This window comes from Rana temporaria, chromosome 13 (genome assembly GCF_905171775.1).
Source record: "Rana temporaria chromosome 13, aRanTem1.1, whole genome shotgun sequence".
NCBI classification, from domain to species: Eukaryota; Metazoa; Chordata; class Amphibia; order Anura; family Ranidae; genus Rana; species Rana temporaria.
Window position 1 is genome coordinate 18,517,836 of NC_053501.1, and position 26,502 is coordinate 18,544,337.

Consider the following 26,502-nt stretch of genomic DNA (forward strand, 5'->3'; position numbering starts at 1 on the left):
TGGGTGCTCAGTAATACTGTTGTATACAGTATGTGCTGCTCAGCCAATCCCGGCGGGCGATGCACTTTGCTGAAAACAGAGCTTTTTAAGCCTGCTCTGATTGGAGCAGCGCGGGCTGATGATGTCACAGCCTCTGCCAATCCGAGCAGGCTTTGCATTTATCAAAAGATTAATAAAATGCATTGCCGGCCGTGATTGGCTCAGCGGTGCACACTTTATTCTGCAGTGTTACTATTGCCTGGCACTACCGTACTGTACCAGTAATGTACGTGATAAGACTGCAACCGTTTAAAGCAGATTTAAGAAGAGGATAAAGACCTGGAGTGGGTTTCTTGGAACAGTAACAAAAACATCTTTATACTGTAATAACAAAGGTAATTTATTTAAAAGCCCCATCAAAAGTTTACCAGTAAGTAATAAGTAATAAATGACAGTGTTTTAATCAAATCTGATGTTAAGTCTGATGTGTTTTTTTTTATGTTTCTGATGTTTTTTTTAAATGGTGTTGCCTCGGAAGGGGGTTAGTCTTATACGGCGAGTATAGCCCAAAACCTAAGTTTTCACTGGAAAAATAGGGGGTCGTCTTATACGCCCAGTCGTATTATACGCCGGCAAATACGGTACATTATTTCCCCCCTTATATAATACTTACAATAATACTTGCAAAACACCATTGGTGAATCTATTTGGGGGTCTCCTTTAACATTTATATGCTTGTGTTTGTTTTAAAAAAATATCCACATAAATAGTATACATGATGTACATCCAGTTTATTTAGAATAGGACATTAATTATGGTTTTTTTTATCTAGGTGTTTTGCAGCAGTCCCATAGTGCAGATTGCAGCATCTGACATACACCAAGTCACCAGGATGAACCACTGCAGGTCTGTGAGATGTAATGGCTGAAATATAACACAGCAAGTAAGTAAAAATCGCTCGAGAATTATATTAATTTATATACCAAAAGTGAGACTAAACTTTGGATAAGAAACCATGGGATTTGTTTTGTGTATAGAGCACTGCACATGACCGCAGCTAATGTGCACTGACCATTCCAGATGTAGCACCCTGGTGTTTAGGCAGGGTTGATACATTTAGTTTGTCAGGTATTAATCATCCTGGCTGATTGTTAGAAGATCCACTGATCACTCTCTAATTCTGGATTGCTGTGCCTTCTCTCTTCTGTCACCAGGTGGCGCTTACTGGTGGCATTTGATTGACAGGAGTGTAGCAAGGTCAAATTATGGGGTGTCTCAGCCAATTAGCAGAGGTTTCTTTAGTTCCTTGGCCTGCTGGGAGAGGAGCCTATTTATTTGGATGGAGTCAGGTGATTGTAGTTCTGTGCCACCTAGATGACTGTCTGGGTGAACGTGTGTTATGTCGCCCCGGCTGCTAGGCCAGAAGCCTGAGGCTTATCCGGGGTACACCTGGCTGCTAGGCTGCCTAAGGCCTATCCAGGAGCAGAAGAAGCAAAATAGAGTTGGGACTGCAGGATTGTAGTCCAACCGAGTTGTGAAGGTTCAGCCAGACGGGGAACCAGTTGTGGTTGGAGGTAGAGGAACCAGTTGTGGTTGGAGGTAGAGGGAGAGGAGCCTATTTATTTGGATGGAGTCAGGTGATTGTAGTTCTGTGCCACCTAGATGACTGTCTGGGTGAACGTGTGTTATGTCGCCCCGGCTGCTAGGCCAGAAGCCTGAGGCCTATCCGGGGTACACCTGGCTGCTAGGCTGCCTAAGGCCTATCCAGGAGCAGAAGAAGCAAAATAGAGTTGGGACTGCAGGATTGTAGTCCAACCGAGTTGTGAAGGTTCAGCCAGACGGGGAACCAGTTGTGGTTGGAGGTAGAGGGGAAACTGTCGCCACTAAGGGACCATCCACCTTCTTACTGGAGACTACAGTGAGTGAGCCACTATCAGAGCATTCTTCTAACCAGCTGGGGGCGGTGAAGAAGGGGAAAGCTTCAGCAGGTGTCAAGGCAGGGGTGACGCTTGAGGAGCATCGCATACCAAGCTAGGGAATGAGCAGGATAGCGGGGGTGATGGTTGAGGAGTATACAGCGTGCTAGCCATGGAGGAGCTCAGGAGATTCAGTGGTGATTGGATCCAGAGGTCTAGTGAGAGAATGGGGAGCTCAATGAGTAAAATTCTACAGTGTGAGACTGTAGTGGAAGAGAAGAACTATTCTGTGCCAATAGGTAAAAGAGAAGTTTATTTTTTTTCTATTCATACTTACCTCGGTGGATGAAGCATCAGAGCGATGCTGCATCTGTCCCCCGGTGTCTCTGCACTAAGAGCCTAGCCACCACACACTCTTCTCACTCCCCCCCGAGCAGAGCGATGCTAATTTCTGCTTTACTTCTCCACGCTCATTGGAGAGCTGAGCCATGGAGGGGCGGGGAACGGCCGCCATCAATCAAGGCATCTGGCAAATACAGACTTTGAAGTCAAGATGATGCGCTGCTTGGACTGATGTCAGTGATATCAGCGGAGGGTGGACTTCAGACAGCTCTGCGCTGAAAACAGGTCACAGAAGTGAAAAAATAATTGCACTCCTGTGACCCAGAGGAGAAGCACAGCCTAAAAAGTTCAGGCTGGATATCTCCTTTAAGTTCAACTACCGTTAGTGACTGTTAAAAGATTTGTTGCCATAGAAGACAGCAGTCCTACATATACAGAAGTGGTATCTGCCTGTATAGATGTCTACCTATAGAAGTCTCGGAGTCTGCCAATTATCATTGCATTTACTTAAGGGTGTCCTGGCCCTAACCCTCTCTCCCACAGTTCTGTTAAGAGATAATACATCTCTTTTGCATTTAAAAAATGTCTGGCACCCATCACTCTATCTTGCATCACACCCACCAAGCCTGGTAACCCACACTACAAAGACGGATGTCGGCTATTCCTGACTCTGGAGGTCGCCATTAGGCCTTTGGAGGTCTTTACCTGTTGCCACCTGCATAACAGATGTGCATCAGCAAAAGGGTGTGGTCTCTAACACCCACACGCTGCACACATGTATCAGTGGCCGGTTGATGTTTCAAAGACAGCTCTCCGTTTCAACAATCTCTCAGTTCCGACAATCAGTAGCTGGCAGTACCAACACCTGACCAGTGTGACAGCCAATCTCAGTGGCTACATGATTACTGATCCTTTCTGTCCCCTGGGCACACATATTCTATTACAGGTAGGGCAGGGCTGCGCAGGAAGGAACTTAAAAACAGGAGGGTCTAAGAGCAGCGAAGAAGAACCTGAGAAGGATCCAGGTTTCCCTGTGCAAAACCACTGCATAGATGAGGTAAGTGTATAACATTTTGTTTGTTTGTTAGTTTGTTACTTTAAAAAAAAAAAACTTTATAATTACTTTAAAATAGACTTCTGTACCACTAGTCTGGCATTAATTAACTATTGAATCAGCAAAGTTGGCAATAAACAGTGCTTATAAGCATTAACTGCAATGTGAACAATAATACTAAAACTAGTCTAGAGTACACTCTGAAAGGATGGCTAAGATAGGATGCAATGACCATTGAGAGGTACCTTTTTGCATAGGCAGTAAGTAAAGGTCTCTGTGTAGCAGCTTTAAAGGGGCAGTATTTATTTCTAACTCCTCAACCGGCCAGCGTTGGGACCCAATTGAACCATTGGTGCACATGAGTATAGTCCACACAGTGATTTGTCCACTCTCTGCTCTGCACTCTGGTGACTCTGGCTGTCCATGTACCTGGGCTTAGCACTCCACATCCCACTCTGGCCACTGCTATGCAGCAGTGGTGGTGGACACTGGACAGCAATAGGCAGTCTCTGGACTCCCTCATGGCAAGAAAACAGCTGTATGCTCTAGTCAGCCTGAGAATGCAGCGCTTTCCCCTTCTTTGTCACTGCCTCCACCTGGGAATTGTGGTCCAAAAGTTAATGGAAGTTGACAGTATGTCTACCTGGCTGAACTTCATTTCCCACACACTGTGGCCAGCATAGAAGGTTTTGGAGCTCCTTAAATTCCTTGCTTCCGCATATCAGCTCAGCGATTAGTGTAAAGAGCTGATGCAGACTGTCATAACTTGTATTGTACCTGGCTACACCTACTTTGAATAGTTTGAGTTCATTGAAAGTTTCTAACTTGTTTTCTTGTGAAAAAATGTTCACTCCATTTGTAACTGGAATCGTCATTTGGGTACAGTTTATAGGAAACCTGAATGTTTTAAAATAAATGACTAATCTGAGTTTATAGCTGAGCTAATCGGTAATTGATTTTAATTGGCTTCTTGCATTTATTGACCTTTCTTCTTTGGAACACGAAAAAAACAGTTGGTAGTTTAATTAGAAAGGACGAGAAGCAGCTTATCTTCTCACCTATGACCCAGTATAAAGAATATCCCCTCTGGAAGCCTATTAGTCTTTTCTCACTACTCAGCTGTTTCTTTTTTGATAATAATTCAGACAAAAATATAACTAAATTAAGGAAGAAGATTCTTATTTCATAAAAAAGCCAGTTTCATGACTACTTTCAAGATGGGGAAACCACTCTTGGAAGAACCCCAACATGTCAAACCAATTACAGCCTCCTATTCTCTTCCTGTTTGCCAATTAGTTCCTAGTGATGTTGTACCTCTTCTATGATTTCCTCCATATTTGACAGTCTGTTGGGGTAATGGCAAAGCAAGGGACGTGAAGTGGAATTATTTATCCACCATGTATCCTTTTATAAGAGCAAGGATGTAACTAAAAATTATGGGCCACGTTGCAATTTTTTTTATTGAGCCCTCCAACAGCATTTGCAGTCCTAGGCAAAGTCACTAGGTGGAAATAAATGCTCCAGTGCCAGTTGTTAGTTGCCAGTTGTTAGTAGGAAAAAGATATGTCCTGACATCACTGCCAGTAGGAGGAAAAATATTAGGATCTCTGCAGGGTGGCCAAGATATGTAGCTGGGGAGAACCATGGGAATCTGAGGGGCTGGGCTCTTCAGCAGCCTAAGGGGCATGGCGAGGGACCCTGGGGCTTTGAAAATGTAAAAGAGCCCTGGGGCAGGCTTGAGGGCGCTGGGGAAGAGGAAGGAGTGGGTGTTCTATAGAAGGCTACAGGGGAACTGTGAGGGGGCCTAGGGGCTCTGTGGGGATGGGATAGGGCTGGCAGGGGGAATTGGAGGAATACAGGGAGCTGACCTTGCAAAGAACACTGAAAATGGATATTACCTACACCAGAATTTCTCAATTAGGGTTCCTCTAGAAGTTGCTAGGGGTTCCTTGAGTAATCCGCAAATTCTGCCTTTTAGACACGTTTCCATTGACACCATTGATCTTTTTCCGCTATCTGTAATGCTGCGTACATACGGTCGGAATTTCCGATGGTAAAAGTCAGATGGGAGCTTTTCATCGGATATTCCGATCGTGTGCATGCCCCATCTGACTTTTTCCGACGGACTTAGATATAGAGCAGGTTCTCAATTTTTCAGACGGAAAATCTGTTCGTCTGTATGCAATTCCGGCTCATCGTAGTGTAGTACGCCATCACGTTCTTGACAAGCTTAAGCGGAATTCCGTCAGAAAAAACATCAGATTTTTTTTTTCAACTGGAAATCCGATCGTGTGTATGGGGCATAAGGGGCTAATTCCTCCCAAGGACCACAAGTGGAAGGACCATTCTTCCCACTGACTTTGAAACTAATGTATCATGAGCTGTAGATATAGTCATTTTTAGCAGTGGTTCCTTGAGAATGGAACATTATTTCAAGGGTTCCTCTGTGTTGAAAAGGTTGAGAAAGGCTGACCTACAAAAACACACTTACCATTCAGACCTGTTGTCAGTAGGGGCACCTCACAGCAAGCAAAAGTGAAACTGCATTTATCCTCTCTTCATTCATGTGACCGATCACATGACCAAGAGCGTTACTATGGTATTTTACTCTCTGGTGGGCACCTGTGCTGATGAGAGATCTGTAGCTGCTCTGCAGCAGGGGATCTGAAATGATGGTGAAGTAGTGTCGATGCTGGAATAATCAGTATTCCAACACTGGACACCTGCTGTTGCTCTGCAGAGGATTCGGAAACCTAGGACTCGCAAAGGGAGCTTCCTTTAGCCCACCTCTTCTCCTTTCAGGACCTCTGACCAGGCTCACCCCTGGTCACTCCATTGCCTTCTACGGAGTTGCAGCAGTGTGTGCAAATTAAAAAAAGATTTTGTTTTTATGAGTATAGTGATGGGTTTAAAAATGTACTGTTTATTTGTTGTAAAATTATCTTTGAACAAGTACAGATATTCCTGCTTGTGATATTAGTCTCTTTTCTATATAATTCTAATGTATTTAAAATATTTCATTGACCAATGTTTATATTGTTGTAGTATAGATTTTAAGGATTGTCTACATATTGAATATATACATTTTAATTCAATTATACCATTTTATACATCGGTGTTTATTTGTATATCTTTGTTATAATATATATTAGTTATATTGATATTATTTCTTTGGGTTTATCTTTATTGATTCTTTGGGTTTATCTTATTTACACATGCATATATGTATATACGTATGTATTTAAATTTATAAGACCTGATACTGTACTTGGTCTTTTTACTATGTTCTTTCAGTTAATACGAATTCTTGGCATACGTAAAGCCATAATCCTTGTATAGTATACAGTAGATTAAAGTGATATTAAAGTCTCAATTGTTTTCTACACAAATAACAAACATGTTATGCTTTCCTGCTCTGTGCAGTGGTTTTGCACAGAGCAGCTCAGATTCTCCTTTTCTTGGGTCCCTCTTCAGTGCTCCTGGCCCCTCCCTCCGGTTGAGTGCCCCCACAGCAAGTAGATTGCTATTGTGGCACCTGAGCCAAGCCACAGCTCCCTGTTCCCATTCAGTTACAGAGCTGTGCCAAGCCCTGCCCCTTTTATCTCTCGCCAATGGTGCTTCTGTCTCAGCCAATGAGGAGGGGAATCCCGGACAGCCGAGGTTCTTGTGCAACCTTCTACTTTTACAACCACTTTAAGTTTTTAAAGCACATACCTTTGCCATTATGTTATAGACCAAGGTTTGTGATTTTAGATACTCAACATATGTTATGTTATTTTGTTCCTTAGAGCCGGTTCGATTCAATGCAATGGAACCATTCCAATAGCAGCGACGCAAGTCGCTCTGACTAAGAAAAAGGTTCTTGCACGACTTTGGGGGCGGCTCGGGGCGACCTGCATTGACTTCTATACAGAAGTCGTTTTGCGGGTTGCCTCTAAAGTTGTCTTCAGGATGACTTGCAGAGTCACCCCCGAAGTCGTGCCGCGGAAGTGTGAACCGGCTCTTAGTCCTAACTGAGTTTTGAGTCCCCAAAACATTTTGTCTTTTGATCAAGTGGTCAGTTCTTGTGGTTATATAACTTTTTTTTAGATTGGGCTGGCTGGCTCGCTCCACCCTGGTCATAGACCCCTTGGCTTTGGATGTGAACACAGGTTTGTAGGTTTGACAAAAAAAATTATGTTTTATAAAATAACTTTAGTTTAAAAACCCCTAACCATTGTCCTGTAGATTATTTAACATGTCTTAGTATGTATACATTTTATTTATCTTCATTAAAGGTAATATAGGCCTGTATTCTAATGTGTAAATCACCAACGTTTGATATGCTCAGTGGGATAGTTAACTTTATGATCCATCAAAATCGACTTGGTACAGATTTGAAGGTTAAAATCCTAAGCTGCGGTAAATGTTACCATTTGTTATAACATTAAAGGAAAAGCTCACTCAGACATCACAAATAATATAAACCACAACATTGCTTCTTGTAAATGCCAGGAATGTTAGATTGCCATTTTTGGCTTGGGGGAAATGTGGAAGAAGTAAATATGTTCCACAGGTAAAGTAAATAGTAATATTAGTGACACGTTAACTGCCCATCCCTACAGCCATCATGATCAGGGCTAATCCATGGCCATTGGTGTTCCTCCCAAATCCTAATATGTTCATATTCACAGAAATATCCCAACTTTTTTTTTTTTTTTTACAAGACTATAGATTTATTTCACGATAAATATTGTATTTTCGTGCAAAGTAGGTGGATGAGCTCTGTTTTTGAGACCAAAGAATAGCAAGAAATGAAATAAAAAATTATATTAAAAAAAATGCCATTATCTCTTTCCTTCCATGTAACCATTAGTCCCTCCCCTCACGCCAGGGTACTAGGTGTAATCCTAGGCTGACTTGTCATTTCAGCCTCAAGTCCAATCATTGTCAAAAGTTTGTAGACTTCACCTCTAAAATGTGTTTCTTTTTGACAAATGAAACCACCAAGCTCCTCATTCACTCCCTTCTTATCTCTCGCCTTGACTGTTGCAACGCCCTTCTCACTGGCCTGCCTCTCCATAGACTATGCACTCTTCAGTCTATCATGAATTCTGCCGCCAGACTTATCCACCTTACCCATCGTTCAGTGTCTGCCAACCCTCTCCTCTAATCAATACACTGGCTCCCAATCGCACAGCGAATTAAATTCAAAATACTAACCACAGCATACAAAGCCATCCACAACTCTGCCCCGAGCTACATCCCCAATCTTGTCTCCAAATATCACCCAAAACGTCCTCTCTGCTCTTCTCAAGACCTCCTAATCTCAAGCTCCCTTGTCTCCTCCTCCTCCAATGCTCATCTCCAGGATTTCTCCAGAGCCTCTTCCATTCTCTGGAACTCGCTACCTCAACCTGTCCGGCTATCCCCTACTCTTGCTACCTTCAGGCGATCCCTGAAAACTCATCTCTTCAGGGAAGCCTACTGCCCCGTAAACACGATCAGTTTTCCTGTTGGAACTACATTTTCTTGGCTCGTCGTAGTCTTTTACGTCACCGCGTTTTCGGCAGTCAAAAGTTCACAGAACTTTTGTGTGACCGTGTGTATGCAAGGCAGGCTTGAGAGGAATTCCGTCGGAAAAACCATCCAACTTTTTTCTGACGGGAAAACCGTTCGTGTGTATGGAGCATACCACGTCTTCAACTAATCTTTTACCACTTCCATGAGCTCATTCCCAACAGTTACAACCTTTTGTACCACATGCCCCACCCTATTAGATTGTAAGCTCTTCTGAGCAGGGCCCTCTTAATCCTCTTGTATTTTATTGTATTATAACTGTATTGTCTCCCTTTTATATTGTAAAGTGCTGCGTAAACTGTTGGCGCTATATAAATCCTGTATAATAATAATAATAATATATAATTAAAAATATAATAATAATCCTATAAAAACATACATAGGCTGCAAATTATAGAATGCATTCTAATAGGTAACTTAAAGAAAATAGTTATCTAGGTTTTTAGATATGCACAATCCATTTATTAAATTCAGCCGATTTCTACTGGGGATGATGAAATGTTGATGCAACTGACTTTTCAATTTCAAAAATAACATTCAAATACCAGTAATTGCCATAGCGATCCATTTTGACTGGGGATAATTAGATGCTATAATGATTTTGTACTGACCAAGTAAGGTCTGAAATGCTTCAAAGGTGTTTTTCTGTCATCGAAGGGTTAATCCTATCAACAAGAGCTGAAATCCTTCTGAGGAAAGGAACAGAGTTATATCTAGTAATACATTCTCCGCAGGAGGGAAAATTGATTGAAATAGATTCCCTGTACCTCAGTAGGCATCTGTGTCCCCTTATGTTTGATTTAAGATTTAACTGGCCTGCAAGAGCTAAAATGTAGATAATAGGGAATAATTTATCTCCTGCTGTAGTTTATAAGGATATTAGAGGTCACCTTAAGGTTATGTGACTAAGGAAAACACGGGCACAAGCTCAGTGTAGGTCATGAGGATGACCAGTACTACCAGGAGTCCAATGCAGTCAACGAACAGAACCCATATACTTTCATTAGCCAAGGGTGTGTTTTAGGCCCCAGACACACTATTAGATTTTCTGCAGGTTTTTGTCTTCAGATTTACCAAAACCAAAAAATATGAGGTCAAACCTTAAGGCCTCGTACACACGATAGGTTAACCAGAGGACAATGGTCTGATGGACCGTTTTCATCGGTCCAAACCGATCGTGTGTGGGCCCCATAGGTTATTTAACCATAGGTTAATAAAAAAGCCAACTTGCTTTAAATTTAACCTATGGATTCCTAACCGATGGGAAAAAAAACGATCATTAGTAGGCACAACCATCGGTTAAAAATCCACGCATGCTCAGAATCAAGTCGTTTTTTTCTGCACGTCGTTTTTTTAACCGATGGTTTGTAGGCACGACGGACCATCAGTCAGCTTCATCGGTTATCCTATGACAACGGTCCTTCAGACTGTTCTCATCAGATGGACTGATCGTGTGTACGAGGCTTTAGAGTTTCAATTTGTATGCAATCAGGCAGACCCTTGCACTACATGGTTTTGGTAAATCTGAAGACAAAAATCTGCAGAAAATCTAATAGTGTGTGTATGGGGTTTTAGTGCTACAAATGCCAAAGCTTCCCTAACACTGACCCGCCTCTCAGCCAATCGGGTGCACTGGGTCTGATTGGCTGAAACAGTCAGTTAAAGCGACGCAGTGCCGAATCGCAAAAAAGGGCCAGGTCCTTTACCTGCATATTGGTCCGGGTCTTAACCGGTTAAGGTCCCTTTCAGTTTTTTTGACTACACCCTTATTGGGGAGTTTTTTCGTCACTTCATGTCCTAGAGACAAAACAAAAGTGATAGTAGGTCTCTTTCAAGTAAAAAACGATCCCCTCTGTGACAACTGTAAAATCATGTATTGGAGACAATAGTCACCGAATGCAATAGTTAGGGGAAATTTCCCCAGCAGGGACATAGGCAGCAATGTTAATTAATCCAAAACGAAAAAAAAAAAAAAAATTGCTATACATACTTTAACCACTTCAATCCCGGGCACTTCCCCCCTTCCTCTCCAAGCCAATTTTAAGCTTTCAGCGCTGTCACTGTTTAAATGACAATTGCATGGTCATGCTACACTGTAACCAGACAATTTTTTTCCCCACAAATAGAGCTTTCTTTTGGTGGTATTTGATCACCTCTGCAGTTTTTATTTTTTGCTAAACAAATCAAAAAATACCAATTTAAAAAAAAGTTTTTATTTGTTTATGTTATACAATTTTGTAAATAAGTACGTTTTATCCTTTGCTGATGAGGCTGCAATAATGGGCACTGATAAGGTGGCACCAATTGACACTGACTGATATGCAGCACTGATGGGCATTGATGTGCGCCACTGATGGGCACTCATAGGTGGCACTGGTGGGCAACACTGATGGGCACTGAAACGCTGCACTGATGGGTACTTATGGGCGGCACTGATGGATTGCACTGATAAGCATCACTGATGGCACTGGCAGGCATTGCTGATGGGCACTGATTGGCATCTGCCTGGGCCCTAATTCGCAAATCCCTGGTAGTCAAGGGTGACATACCTGGTGGGCATCTTTTATGGGTACCCCTGGTGGTCCTGGGTGGACATCCACGGGGGGGCTGCGCTGATAAACAATCAGCACAGACCCCCCCCCCCCCGTCAGGAGAGCAGCTGATAGACGCAAGTGAGGAAAAGCAGATAAACGGCTCTTCCTGTTTACATCGTGATCAACCGTGATTGGCTGATCCGTCAGAGGCTCTTTACCGCGATCGGTGATGCAGTGTGTCAGACTGACAAGCCTCACAAACGATCGCTGCGCTGTGCCCCCCCCCCCCCGCGTGCACTATTGCGGCTTATCCTGCTGGACGTCATATGATGCCCAGTCAGGATAACTGAACCACCGCCCTGTCATCATTTTGCTATAGGCCGGGCGGGAAGTGGTTAATGTTGGGCTGCTTTGTTATTTTTCAAATTATTTAGTTGTTATTAATAATGTAATTGGGCCTAAGGATTATTTTACTAGTTCATATTTAGGAGACACACATACTAGTTCACAACAGGGGAATATGGTAAGGAAAGTCCCCATCTGATCAATCATGGTTTTCTACTATGATCTCATGGTAGAAGACTATGAGGTGTAAAATTACTACACTGGAGGATGTGAATGGGCATTTTGAGGTGTGCTTCCCCCCTGTTACTGATCAGTATATAGTGATTACTCCTGCTGTCTAACAGGAAATATTGTAACGTAACATTTCCTAATGGATCATTATGCTGGGAGTCGTGCCGTGCATGCCATTATATCAGTTTGTTGGATATAATAACTGCAGCTGGACAAGCATTACAAAGACGGAACAGAATGACAAGCCAATCATGACAGGTGAAGTGCACTTCCCGCATAATTAGTTCCCAGGCAAGGTTTAGCTATAATATTTACTGTTGGATATCAGTTATAATGATGAGTGACAGGGCATGGAAGTGTGCCAAATAATGCAACAAGGGCCCATTTATAAGCTGTGTTATAGTCATTATCTTCTGATTTATAATTCTTTTCCATTGGCTTTCAAGTTATAAAAGAGAGAGGAAAAGAGACTTTTTAAACGGTCACAGCAGGAGGCTATTCTTTATTAAAGTCACAAGTGGCTCTAGTCGTGAAGTAAACTATGTATTAAATAATAACACTAAACTATCATGGGTTTTCATTTTCCTTTGTGATAACATCCAGAGCTTTTAATTATCTTTAAATTATGCATGCAAAATTTGTTCGTTTTGAATAGTAATTGGCTAAATGTAATGATCAATAAATAGCCTTGATTTTAAGAATTCTATAAAGACTCATCTATTTTTTTTTTTAAATAAACATGGGATGGGAAAGCAAGGCTCTCCCCTCTGCTACCACAGTTTTTACCCCCCCCCCACCCACATGGTCAATCAGTCTGTCAGTCATCCACACTTACCTCATCTAGGTCGCAGGCGGGAAGCGCTCCTACAGGCACTTCCATTGCGTCTACTCCTCTGCATCACAGTGGCTTCTGCCGTGCATCTCCTCCCTCCTCCTCCTTGACGTCCAATAGGAGTTCCTGTCTCTTCAGCCAATCAGGTGACAGGTCTCAGGACCCGCTTCCTGATTGGCCGGGAGGAGTATCAGTGTGACAATAGCGAATATTCTTTCACTATTGTCACACAAGTAGGTGTGCCCACTCCGGGTTTTTTAAGCCTATTAGAGCCTCTAATCACTTGCTTTACAAAAAAAAAAAAACACTGGAATCCATGCATCCAGCGCCTTGCATGTAGATTAGGGGGTCGAACGCATGAATGGGGGGGAGGGGGGTGCTGCCCCTGCGTCCCTTATGGATCTTAATGGACCTTGTCGATCTATCAGCACTAATGTATCATCTATAATTGTGAAAATCCTTCAGCTTAGCTGCAACTGTTACTGGAAATATGAATATTTTATGTCTGCAAATTTTGGGATAGTTCTGATTGTTATACATCAATAGAGCAGCTCGTTATTTTTCTTTGCAGCTTTGTCTAAAGAAGTATCCATATGAACTCTGTGGGTTTGTGGAATCCTTTATTAGGGAGAAGTACTTTTTTGCAAGTATCTTTTTTAGAACGATTAGAGTTTGTTTTCAGAAGCTTTACCAATAGATTTGTCCATATTCTTAAAGTGGTAGTAAACCCTCCTAGCAGTTTCAGCCAAGGAAGCTGCCATCTTGGTATGTTTAATCTTCAACTGCTATGACGCTCCCCATGTGATCAATTATGACACCAGCCATTGATTGGTGTGACAGCTTGGTTGAGAGCACATTTACAGGCATTTTTCTTAGTAATATAACTTTTAAATCAATGAGTTTACTTCCACTTTAATAGTCTTGCCATCGGAGACACCATGGCTGCCTGACCTGCACCTTCAGCTAGGGGGCAGGAATGTGCGCTGGCGGCAGCTCGCTCCTGCTGTGATAACACACAGAAGGAGCCTGTCGGCGGGTACCGGGTACTCAATGTCCACCGGGAACCTGCCAATCATTGGGAAGAGACAAAGAACTGTGATCTGCCTATGTAAACAAGGCAGATCGCCGTTCTGATGGGGTGAAGGAATGGAGTTTCCACACATTCCATTTCTTCCTTTAGTAAAAGCACTTAACACAGTATAGTAAAACACTGGCTAGTCACACAGTTAACCCTTTGATTACCTCTGATAACCCCTTCCCAGCCAGTGTTATTAGTACAGTGATCGTGTATATTTTTAGCACTGATCACTTTATTAGTGTCACTGGTTTCCAAAAAAATTTAGCGGCGCTATACCGCTGTTATAGCAGCACTATTCAGCTCAAGCAAGGCGCTTTCATCCCCCAATAGCGGCAAAAGAAAGGGTTAATAGCACCCGTGTTTCAATGGGCAGGGTGTTTTGGGAGCAGTGTATACAGCGCTCCCGCACGTCCCCAAAGATGCTGCTTGCAGGACTTTTTTTCCCGTCCTGCAAGAGCAGGCTTTCACACTGGGGTGGCTTAAGAGGAACTTTTCAGGGGCTATTTTTAGCGCTAGAACACCAGAAAAGTGCCCCAGTATATTCAAAATGGTCAATCTTTTTTTGATTAAAGTGCAAAAAAATAAAACGCAAAGGTGATCAAATACCACCAGAAGAAAGCTCTATTTTTTGGGGGAAAAATGCATTTTTTTGGGGGGTACAGTGTTGCATGAGCGCGCGCTTGTCAGTTAAAGTAACGTAGTGCCGTATCACAAAAAATGGCCTGGTCATGAGTGAGGTAAATCTTCCGTAGGTCAAGTGGTGAATAATAGACATGTGCATTCGTTTTCGTCCGAATGCATTTTCATCCGAATTTCAGCTATTTTCGTCATTGTTTTAACAAATGAAAACGAAAGTCTAGAATACGAAAACCAAAAGATCCGACATAAACAAATGCTTTGTTTTCGTTTTCGTCGGTCAAATATGCTTAGCCTTAACTCTATTAGTCCAGGATTATTCTACATAGAGAGAAAAGATTCGACATTATAGAGAGGAAAGATTCAACATTATAGAGAGAAAAGATTCGACATTATAGAGAGAAAAGATTCGACATTATAGAGAGAAAAGATTCGACGAATTTCGGCAGTAACTAAATAAATTTATTTTTCAGAAGAAAACTAAATTTCAAAACAAAATATTTCAGTGTGCACATGTTTAGTAAATAGACTAATACTACAGTACTGAAGAATCTGTTATCCTTGATGTTTGAGCAGATCTAAATTTTCAGTAGATTGGGTCAAAACATAGTAAGCGAGCCAAGAATTGGGTAAAATGCAGGTATTATAAGGAATTAGTGGACAAACCAGTGTCCCATCTTGGATCCAGCAAACATTGAGGCTGGTTTCACACATATGCAAATTGGATGCAGGTTTCCATGCATCTAATTCGCATCAAAGGAGATTGTGAGTGGCTTGCAATGGAGCCAGTTCACATATCTCCGAGGTGGCCACGTAATGGATTGCAAAAGGGTTCTGGGCCTCTTTGGCTCCGTTTCAGGTCCAAATTCAGACAAAAATTTGGGGCAAATTTGTCCCTGAAACCGATAACAGGAACGCACTGGACCCCTGCTGTGAGCCACATCCAATTTCAGTGTGAACTTAGCCTGAAGGTTTTTGGGAACATTGGCTTGCACTGAAAACTTGACGCGTTACTAAGCTCTGAAAAGTTGGTAGCTAGCAGTAATTTTTGACACATTTCAACTCTCTACTATCTAGCTGCTTTTTCTTGTTGTGTTATACTGTACATTCCTCTTTGTGAGTTGAGCCTCGTACACACAATGTGATTGTTAGGCAGGGGATTGTCTGTTGACAGACTGGTGTCCTAAAATCTGACCGTTGGTATGCTCCTTTTGACAATTGTTGTCCAACTTTCGGGCAACAAATGGATGACAAGCTAGTAAATTTTTGGCAGACAACGGTCTGTTGTCTGATTTTCATTTGGACAGTACATGAGTCCGCAACACAAACGTCGAAAGTACAAACAAGCATGCGCGAAATCAATGCTCACCAAACAGAAAATTGGCAGAAGGGGCACAAAGGGTGGCGCTCAAGAGGTGAAATTCCTTGTAGTACGTCACTACGTTTCGCGTTTGCGGCACAACAATTGTGTACTGTTAGTATGCAAGACAAGATCCTGACAGATGCCATTTTGACAAAAATCAGACGCTCTGTTGGCCAACAATTGTATCGTGTGTACGAGGCTTTAGACTTAGATGCTCACAACACAAGAACGGTTGTGTTGGATTTCAGGAGAAACAATATAAATCAAGGGCTTTTATCCAAAGGAATGAAACTTCAGATATTCCTCAGTGTTTGCATTCATGCAAAGCTTGTTTTTTACTGGAAAAGTGAAGACTTCCATATATCAAACTACCTTTGTCTCTAGCACTGCAATTTTTTTTTAATTAGATTTTTAACTGAGATATGCATAGTTTCTTGATATGCTTTGTTTCAATTGCTCAGATTTGTGACAGGTTGACTTTATGTTCCAGGACATATTTAGAAACTGAAAAAGAAAACTCTTAACTCTCATTCTTACTTTTCTTTTAAAAATACACCTTTAGTATAATCTGCCTTTGGGAAAAATATTCCCAAATCTCCAAATAAATTATAATTTTTGCTCTCACAAACATTAGAGAGGGGGGGCATCAGAGGATTGATTTTTGACAGTCTTTTGCAGTAATTATTTTCCAATCTCTACCTATTAAGCAGCAAACTTCATGTACAGTTTAATCTTAAAAACAATACATTATTTTAATGGCTTGGCACATTTCCTTGCCCAAATAAAGTAGTCGTTTATTTTCTGTATTGAGTTTAACTCCTTGCCCATAGAGAGTATCTGTCATCAGAAGACTAAACATTTAATAACATCAAAGTTTAAGTGGAGGGAAGGAGCAATTATTTATTGCTTCATAGTTGGATTAGAAAGTTCTATTACGTTTTACTGCTCTGGTTATGGCATTAGACATATGGCCATAGCAAAGGAACTCTTGAGGCTTTTAGTGTCGGGCCTAAGGGGTGTAACTAATGACTAAATAATTTTAGAAGTCTGTTTTACATATCAAGTGTCACCATAAATCTGAAGGAAAAATATGTTCATCAAATTTGGCTTGTCGGCTGTCTATAGTCAGAACTGTGTGTTGTCTCTTGCATGGGAACCTGCTAAGAATATATAATCCTTTCAAAGCTGAACTCCAAAAACATCTCACTACAGATTAACCACCTCTGGCCTGTCGTATTGACAAATGATGGCGGCAGGGTGGCGCTCTCTTTCTGGTAGGACGCCATATGATGTCGTTCCACTCTCGCTTGCATGCCTGTGGGGATTTGCAGCCCGGCGATCGGCAGTGCGCTGTGTCCCTGGGATATGGTGCATCACCGATCTCGGTAAAGAGCCGACATCTCCTTACCCATGTGATCAGCTGTGTCCAATCACAGCTCCTAACAGTGCCACTTCTCAGTGCTGCATATCAGTATTGCATATTAGAGCCATCTCTCATCAGTGCCGCCTCATCGGTGCATATCATTAAGAAGAAAAATTACTTATTTACAAAATGTTCTAACAGAAACTAAAAAGGCCATTTTTTTTCTCCAAAATTTTATTTTTTTTAGCAAAAAAGGCAGTAGGAAGGCAGTGAAAGAGCCCAGCATTGATGATGTTAAAGCGGAAGTAAACCTATCCATTTACCAGTTTCAAAAATATTTCATTTCCAGCACGTGTCATAAATGTATCACTCCCATTGGTTGTGCTCTCAACCACACTGTCAAACCATCCAATAGCTGGTGTCATAACTGATTACATGTGCAGCAACATGGCAGTTGTAGATTAAACAGAGGCAAAGATGGCAACTTCCTTGGTTGAAAACGATAGGAGGGTTTATTTACACTTTAAAGCGTTCACCCGAAAACATTTTTTTTAACATTAGATTGATGCTCATTTTGTCAAGGGGAATCGGGTGTTTTCTTTAAATCGAAGCAGTACTTACCGTTTTAGAGAGCGATCTTCTCCACCGCTTCCGGGTATGGTCTTCAGGACTGGGCGTTCCTATTTGATTGACAGGCTTCCGACAGTCGCATACATCGCGCCACGAGTAGCCGAAAGAAGCCAAACGTCTGTGCTACTTTCGGAAAATCGTGACGCGATGTATGCGACCATCAGAAGCCTGTCGGAAGCCTGTCAATCAAATAGGAACGCCCAGTCCCGCAGCCCATACCCGGAAGCGGCGGAGAAGATCGCTCTCTAAAACGGTAAGTACTGCTTCGATTTTTTAAAAACTACCCGATTCCCCTTGACAAAATGAGCCTCAATCTAATGTTAAAAATTAACTTTTCGGGTGAACCTCCACTTTAAATACTTTTAAGAAAGCTTTTTTTGCCAGAGCATTTGTATCTCTATTTATCCAGTCCTGAGATTTATACAACCCCCTCTAACAGCGCAGGTAGGCATGATACCATTTACTGGGTGTCCTTTCTCTAATCCCAGACTGGACAATGAAGGAGCAGCAACAGGTTATGAGTCTACCACTTACTCTGGTGTTTCCTCCTATCTGCAAGGTCCTTCCCCTCCCTCTCTTGACCTAAGTGGTTCCGTACAGCCTACCTGACAGGGCCCCACTGAAAATATCAAAAGAATATTTTCACCAAAAAGTACACTCCAACCATTATTAGTGAACACAAACATAACAACTTGCAAAATGCCTTTCAATGCCAACCACTTTACCCCCGGAAGAATTTACCCCCATCCTGACCAGAGCACTTTTTGCGATTCGGTACTGCGTCGCTTTAACTGAAAATTGCGTGGTCGTGCGATGTTGTGCCCAAACAAAATTGACGTCCTTTTTTCCCCACAAATAGAGTTTTCTTTTGGTGGTATTTGATCACCTTTGCGTTTTTAATTTTTTGCGCTATTAACAAAAAAAGCACCAATTTTTAAACAAAAGCAATATTTTATTTATTTTTGCTATAATAAATATCCCAAAAAATATAAAAAATAACTAATTTCTTAGTTTAGGCCAATACGTATTCGTCTACATATTTTTGGTAAAAAATTGCAATAAGCGTATACAGTTGTGTTCAAAATTATTCAACCCCCCAATGCTGTAAAGGGTTTTAGGGAATTTAGTGTACATTTGTAATTGTATTCAGAATGAAATCCTACAAGGACTTCTTAAAGAAGCATATGCAACTAAAATGACATCAATCGGTTTTGTAATACAGTAGTAAATATTTATTTTGTGAATTCTTCATTTACACAATTATTCAACCCCTTAAAGACTACCACTCTGAAGAACAGAGGTTCATTGAAGTGTATTCAATCAGGTATTGAAAACACCTGTGGATGTCAGGGAGCAGCAATAAAGCCTAATAAGCATTAATTAGGCAGCTTTAAAATGACTGTGATACTCAGCTCCTTCTAGACATTTACTGGTGTGGTTACAAACATGGTGAGGTCAAGGGAATGGTCCAGGAAGACAAGAGAAGAGGTGATTACTCTTCACAGGAAGGGCAATGGCTATAAGAAGATTGCAAAGATGTTAAACATACCAAAAGACACCATAGGAAGCATCATTCACAAATTCAAGGCAAAGGGCACTGTTGAAACGCTACCTGGTCGTGGCAGAAAGAAGATGCTGACTTCGACTGCTGTGCGCTACCTGAAGCGTAGAGTGGAGAAAAGTCCCTGTGTGACTGCTGAGGAACTGAGAAAATATTTGTCAGATGTGGGTACTGAAGTTTCTGCTCAGACAATACGGCGCACACTGCGTAATGAAGGCCTCCATGCCAGAACTCCCAGGCGCACCCCCTTGCTGTCTCTAAAGAATAAGAAGTCGACTGCAGTATGCCAAAAGTCATGTGGACAAACCACAGAAGTTTTGGGATTGTGTTCTGTGGACTGATGAAACTGTTTGGGCCCATGGATCAACGCTATGTTTGGAGGAGGAAGAACAAGGCCTATGATGAAAAGAACACCGTGCCTACTGTGAAGCATGGCGGGGGTTCAATCATGCTTTGTGGCTGTTTTGCTTCTGCAGGTACAGGGAAGCTTCAGCGTGTGCAAGGTACCATGAATTCTCTTCAGTACCAGGAGATAGTGGATAACAATGTGATGCAGTCCGTCACAAACCTGAGGCTTGGGAGACGTTGGACCTTTCAACAGGACAATGATCCCAAGCATACCTCCAAGTCCACTAGAGCATGGTTGCAGATTAAAGGCTGGAACATTTTGGAGTGGCCATCGCAGTCACCAGACTTAAATCCGATTGAGAACCTCTGGTGGGACTTAAAGAAAGCAGTTGCAGTGCGCAAGCCTAAGAATGTGACTGAACTGGAGGCTTTTGCCCATGACGAATGGGCGAAGATACCCACAGATCGCTGCAAGACACTTGTCTCAAGCTATGCTTCAAGTTTAAAAGCTGTTCTAACTGTAAAAGGATGTTGTACTAAGTACTAAGATTGAATGTCACTTGGGGGTTGAATAAAACTGATAATGATGTAAGCACAGAAAAGACATTTGTGGTTATTTTATTATAAATGTTATGTTATATTTATCTGACCTACACGTGCCTCTTTGATTTAATTGTAAGCAGGATGACTGAATGATCAAAATCAATGTCAAACTGGCCAAAACAATCAATTTCAGTGGGGGGTTGAATAATTTTGAACACAACTGTATATTAATTGGTTTGCGCAAACGTTATATCGACTACAAAATAGGGGATAGTTTTTATGGCATTTTTATTATTATTATTTTTTTTACTAGTAATGGCAGTGATCTGCTATTTTTATCATGACTGCGACATTATGGCGGACACATCGGACACTTTTGACGCTATTTTGGGACCATTGTCATTTATACAGGGATCAGTGCTATAAAAATGCACTGATTACTGTGTAAATGACACTGGCAGGGAAGGGGTAATACACTAGGGGGGCCACAAGGGGCTTAGTGTGTCCTAGGGAGTGATTCTAACTGGGGGGGGGGGTGGCTACCTAGAACATGACAGAGATCGATGCTCTTGATGACACGGTACAGGTACTTTGCAAAAAACGACGTTTTAAACCCACGCATGCCCAGAAGCAAGTTATGAGACGGGAGCGCTCGTTCTGGTAAAACTACCATTCATAATGGAGTAAGCACATTCATCACGCTATAACAGACAAAAAAGCGCGAATCGTCTTTTGCTAACAAGGAATCAGCTAAAAGCAGCCCAAAGGCGAATAGAACTTCCCCTTTCGAGTTCTGTCGTAAGTGTTGTACGTCACCGCGCTTTGTTCATAATTTTTCCAAAACGATGGTGTGTGGGCAAGATCGTTTTTAATGATGAAGTTGGAAAAACGTCGTTTTTTTTCATGATGAAAAAATATCATTTTTTTTCATGATGAAAAAATATCATTTTTTTTCATGCCGAAAAACGACCGTGTGTACGCGGCATTATCTACATCCAAAATTGCCTTGCTATCATGCTTACCCTTATATTTCACTGACCATAAACAATACAAAGGAAATTCCAATCAGCATATTTGTTACTGTCTGTAGTTCAGAAAGCATTGAAGCAATACGGTTCCTAGGGAGAGGCAACCAACACATTCTCTGTATACAGGTTTTCTTTATCTTTTATTCTGTTTAGGCTTGTGTGTGTGTGTACATGCACCGGCCATACAAGACTGATTTCCTTCTTTCACAGTACAATCAAAGCCATTATGCTTTATTTTTCCTCTTACCTTGATACTGCTGGTCCAGCTCTGTCAGCTATTTTATTTATTTTTTATAAAAAAAAATATAATCGTTTAACTTTACAAACACTGTTTTTAAAATATTAGCATTCATTGAAAAGATCATTGAAACACGCGAACTACATACATGATTACAGATTGAAACCTTTTAAATAAACCAGTAAGTTTAAAAATATGATTGATTTGAAATGTTCTGGTTTTGGGGCTGTTCTGCTGGTTCTTCTGTGTTCATTCTTAAAGCTTGATCTCTAGGTCAACTCATCTCGAAACAGGAATGGCCATAAATGAATCGACATTTGGCTGGTACCTGCTGAACCCATAGAATTTCAATCCATCTGAGACCTGCTTTAAGTTAGTCACTGACCTGGAAAAGAATGCTTCACTTCTCGCATTCCTGTTCAGGGCGATGGCTCACTAGGTAATAAAGCTAGAACCAGCATAACAACCTGAAGCCTACAACTTTCAGAACAAGGCATCAGTTAAAGACATCTTAATTGCATTTATCAGCCATATCATTTATGCTCTGTCAAAAAATTTTTTTTTTTAAATCTGGAACCTCAATATAATTTGGTGTAAGTACACGAATTGCTATTGCTGTTCACAGGTTGTAGAACACAACAGTTTAGACATGAGACATATATAAGAATTCTAAGTGTATTTAGGATAAAGTCCCATCCATAAATCCTGGCAAATGGTACGAAGGGCAATCCAGTCCCAAAAATGCTACTTTTTGGGGAGTGATCTGTCCTCAATAGTCATCTCAACAGACAACAGCAGAGCTAAGTCAACCTTAGCAGTGGTCAGACACTTGTCAATAAATATTGGTTGACTTACAAGGGAAATACTGGGGTTGATTTACTAAAACTGGAGCGTACAAAATCTGGTGCAGCTCTGTGTAGAAACAAATCATCTTTCAGTTTTTTTTTTTCATCAAAGCTTAAATTGTAAGTCCACCCTAACACTAACATTTCTGCATCTACAGACATCCATGATCTAACACTAACCTATCTAGCCCTGTAAAGAATAAATCAGTATACACACCTTTTCTGAAGTAGATCCAAACTGGTCTCCAGCGGCAGAAGCTCTGCGGAGGACACAACAGCTGTGAAATCAATGGGGACTGGGGAGTGACAACACCCATAGACTTACTATTGGGTTTCCATTGTCGGCTGTGTCCTCTGCCCCCACCTACACCGCGAAGCCGTGGCTGACGGCTCAGTGTTCAGATCAGGTTTAGATCGTCTTCACAAAAGGTATGTATACCGATTTCCTCTTTACAGGGCTAGATAGGTTAGTGTTAGATCGTGGATGTCTGTAGATGCAGAGATTTTATTATGGTGGACTTCTACTTTAATTGAACAAGCTGAAGTTAGGAAGCTGTTTGACTACCATACACCAGATTCTGAGTGCTCCAGTTTTAGTAAATCTCCCCCACTGTGTTATATGTTCCATGAGACATCATCCTCCTTTATAGCAAATCCTCATTAGAGAATATACGGTACTAGTATGTAATATATATTTAAAAATGCATAAGAGGAGCCAAGCAGATCAATTTTCAGTAAATTAACTTGGCCAATTATGAACCCTTTTGATCTAGCTTAAAGAGATACAGTCATTAGGATACATTTATTTTACCAATACCTCCTCCTTTGAATCAAATCTTTTGCAGAACTAGAAGCATCGGTAGAATCTTTAGCACCCCATAGTTAAGATTTGTTGGACGCCTGCATCCCTGCTGCACGCGGTGGTCCCTCCTGCAGGCCGCTACCCTAGTAATGTATTTCCTACAGCTCTGGATGTGTAGTATGATGATAATTATATAATAATCATGTCTATTTAAGGTCAAACTTCAGTAAAAAAAATTGTTTGCACAGATTGGGGAAAGCTTAGGACTACTAGCCCCATACACACTATTAGATTTTCTGCAGATTTTTGTCTTCGGATTTACCAAAACCGTGTAATATGAGGTCAAACCTTAAGAGTTTTAATTTGTATGCAATCAGGCAGGCCCTCCTTTTGGTAAATCTGAAGAAAATCTAATAGTGTGTATGGGGCTTTCGAATGCATTGCCTCCATAGGCAAGATTTGATTTTACTTTGCCTATACAGGAAATGAGGACACATCTCCACAGGAACTTATTGAACAATAAGAATTTGACAGGCATTCTGACTCGTATGTATATGTTATTAGGATTTTATTAGAGTTGAATGTTGGCATTGGTGATACCCTAAAATAATATAATTCAGAAGAAATCTCTGGAAGAGGCTGGAGGTTTTTATCCAACAACTTAATGTTTGTCTTAATTTCTAAAATGATGAAAATTGCACTGCCCATATGCTTGCCCACTCATATATTGGAGTTCATGCTTTTTGTGTTTTTTTTTTTTTTTTAAGGGAGATTGCCTTCAACAAAAAGTGATTGCATTTAATCACTTAAGCTCCGGACCATTTTACTGGAAAAAGACCAAGCCACTTTTTGTGTTTCAGCACTGCGTCGCTTTAACGGACAATTGCGCGGTAGTGCGACGTGTCTCCCAAACAAAATTGACATCATTGTTTCACCACAAATAGAGCTTTATTTTTGTGGTATTTGATCACCTCTGTGGTTTTTATTGTTTGCGCTATAAACAAAAATAGAGCGACAATTTTGAAAAAAAGCCTATTCAAAAACGTCTTGCATCTGATTGTTTGCATACACAAAGGAATCCCCATGTCTCAAAGTTTTCTTCCATATTTTCTGGCACAGGTTTCTTGTTTTACACTTTATATTATTGTGCATTGTAGGTGTACTAAATGTAAAATATATTTTAATCTGCTTTTTCATTTTCTAAAAAGTCAATAAAATATTTCATGTTCCACAGAAATCTCAGTTTATGGTCTTGTCCCCAAAAGAAAGAACCAGTACACCACTTCTCATACCTTACCTGGAAAGAGGCTTTATTGAACATAGCTGTAAAAGTTTTCTTTTTGTTTCAGTTGAATAACTGAATCAGCATAAACATTTCTACAGAATCCAAAATAAAAATAAAATAAAGAAAAAAATATATATACTCGAATCTGATCATAATCTACGATATCATCTTGTGCTTCAGTTTTAAATCAATTTCAGCAATGTTAAATATGTTTTTTATTTATAGCCCAATTTTTGCATAACATTTTTCATAAAATGTTTTAAAGAACATAAAAGAATAATTTTTGTGTAGATAAAAGTATTTTTAAATGAAGTTAAAATTTAAGATAATTTAAAGAAACCAAAAATATCTTCAAATGTTCATAGCCAACGTTATAAGGGACATATACAATGCATTGAAAAAGTGGCTGGTTAAAGTATGTATTTAATCAGGTAGCTCAGTCATTTTTTTTTTACAGTTTTATGTAAAAGTGTATTATCTTTTTTTTCCAAACTTGCCAAAATAATAAAATACTATGTCACAATCTGCACAGAGTCTGATTAGTGGGCAGAGGCATCGGACCCTCAAATTTTGAGATCAATAATTCAGACCCAGAGATTCTGTCAGGGTTGAACACACTGCAGTCTGCTGCTCAAAATGCTTTCCTCTTAAGATCAGACTGATTTCATTTCAAATGTAGATAAGAGTAAGAAAATCACTTTCCCGTTTCAAAAGGAGCAAAAAAAAAAGATGAAGATTGAAAGTCTATTGACAACTTTTCAAACTACTTTAGTTAGCAGTAATATGAAAAGTTGTTCCTTCTCATCCGGGGTGGGATTTCCATTGTTTATCAAACTGATAATGCGCAAGAAGGCCATGACTGTTTTAAAAGGTGAAACAAACTCTTAAAAAAATATGACGTTTAAGATCTTATGCAGCAACACAAGTTTATGTACTTCTGTAGCAATTTTTTTTCCCTCCGTTTTTGATCTGGCCTGTGATCTCTTCGTGGTGGACTGCAGTTTGCTTATAAAACAGTTTGTTTCTTTATTTTATTTTTTTCACAAACCACTCACAGCAGTGCAAGCTTGTTTAGCTAACTTTTTCAGGCTTGTTATTTGAAGGCACTTGGTTTCCTGGCGATTTATAAAAGGTGGTGGTTTGGTTCCATTGTTACAACTGATGGACTTGGTGACTTAAGCTCGTGGTCCACAAGCAAAATCCCAAAAGCTGAAAAAAGCTTGTAAGACCGAGCTGCTCTTTTTTTGGAGACGACTACATGCAAAAAAGATATAGCATACCTTTTGTAGCAAAGCTGTGATAAAATGGTGTACGTGTTCTACGGAGGTTTAGGTTTGGATGGTGGCAGCCAAGGCAAGAGGGCTTACGTAGACTTGTTCCTTACTCAAAACCTTCTTGAACTGAAAATGAATGCCAGATCTTGGTGTACCCTGTTAACTGTGAGGTTTAGGTTGGCAGGCCTTTAGGTGTCCATGGTAACAAGCAAACTCTTTTCATTTGAAAGAAAACCAGCCGTGACGTTGTGCTTTGACAAGGATTTCTTAATTCCTTTTTTGTTTTAAGAATATTCAGATTTTACTGTATTTGTGAAAGCCACAGAAGCACTGTGAGGTCTCCTTTTATATTTCAGGTCTCAAGTGTAGTTTGTAGTAATGTATGTTCTATGTTCCGTTAATTCCCAGTGCCTTTGTGGAGGAATCTTTGGTAGATTGTTTTCTAGATGTCCATTTTCAAAGACTCTTTCTTCAAACCAGTGCCTAGTGAATCTTTTGTAGCCTCTGCCAGAGTGTGGTCACCTTTGATGACTTAGAAAAGAAAGGAAAAGGAAAACTGGATACAACCATATATGAACTAAAGTCCCAGACACTTTAACACCTGAAGGAGGAGCTGAAAAGAGAATAGAAAGTTGTGTAACTATTCAACAGTAGTAGATTACATCATATTTTGTATTTGAAAGACTTTTAAATTATAGCATTTAAAAACATAAGGC

At 40.7% G+C, this 26,502-nt stretch overlaps 1 protein-coding gene and 1 long non-coding RNA gene across 4 annotated transcripts in view; one reads left to right on the forward strand and one right to left on the reverse strand.

Moving 5' to 3' along the window:
- Positions 1-837: 837 nt before the first annotated feature.
- The window catches only part of LOC120920497, a 54,324-nt gene continuing 28,659 nt past the window's right edge, over positions 838-26,502 (forward strand). The window contains exon 1 of the long non-coding RNA XR_005744727.1: positions 838-922. This is a non-coding gene — a long non-coding RNA (uncharacterized LOC120920497). The remainder of the gene's footprint in view (positions 923-26,502) is intronic.
- MDGA2 (MAM domain containing glycosylphosphatidylinositol anchor 2) overlaps positions 24,521-26,502 on the reverse strand; it is a 768,978-nt gene continuing 766,996 nt past the window's right edge. For all 3 annotated transcript variants that reach the window (XM_040332615.1, XM_040332614.1, XM_040332616.1), the window contains exon 17: positions 24,521-26,399. In XM_040332615.1, coding sequence (XP_040188549.1) covers positions 26,305-26,399 — 95 coding nt within the window. In that variant the 3' untranslated portion in view covers positions 24,521-26,304. The remainder of the gene's footprint in view (positions 26,400-26,502) is intronic.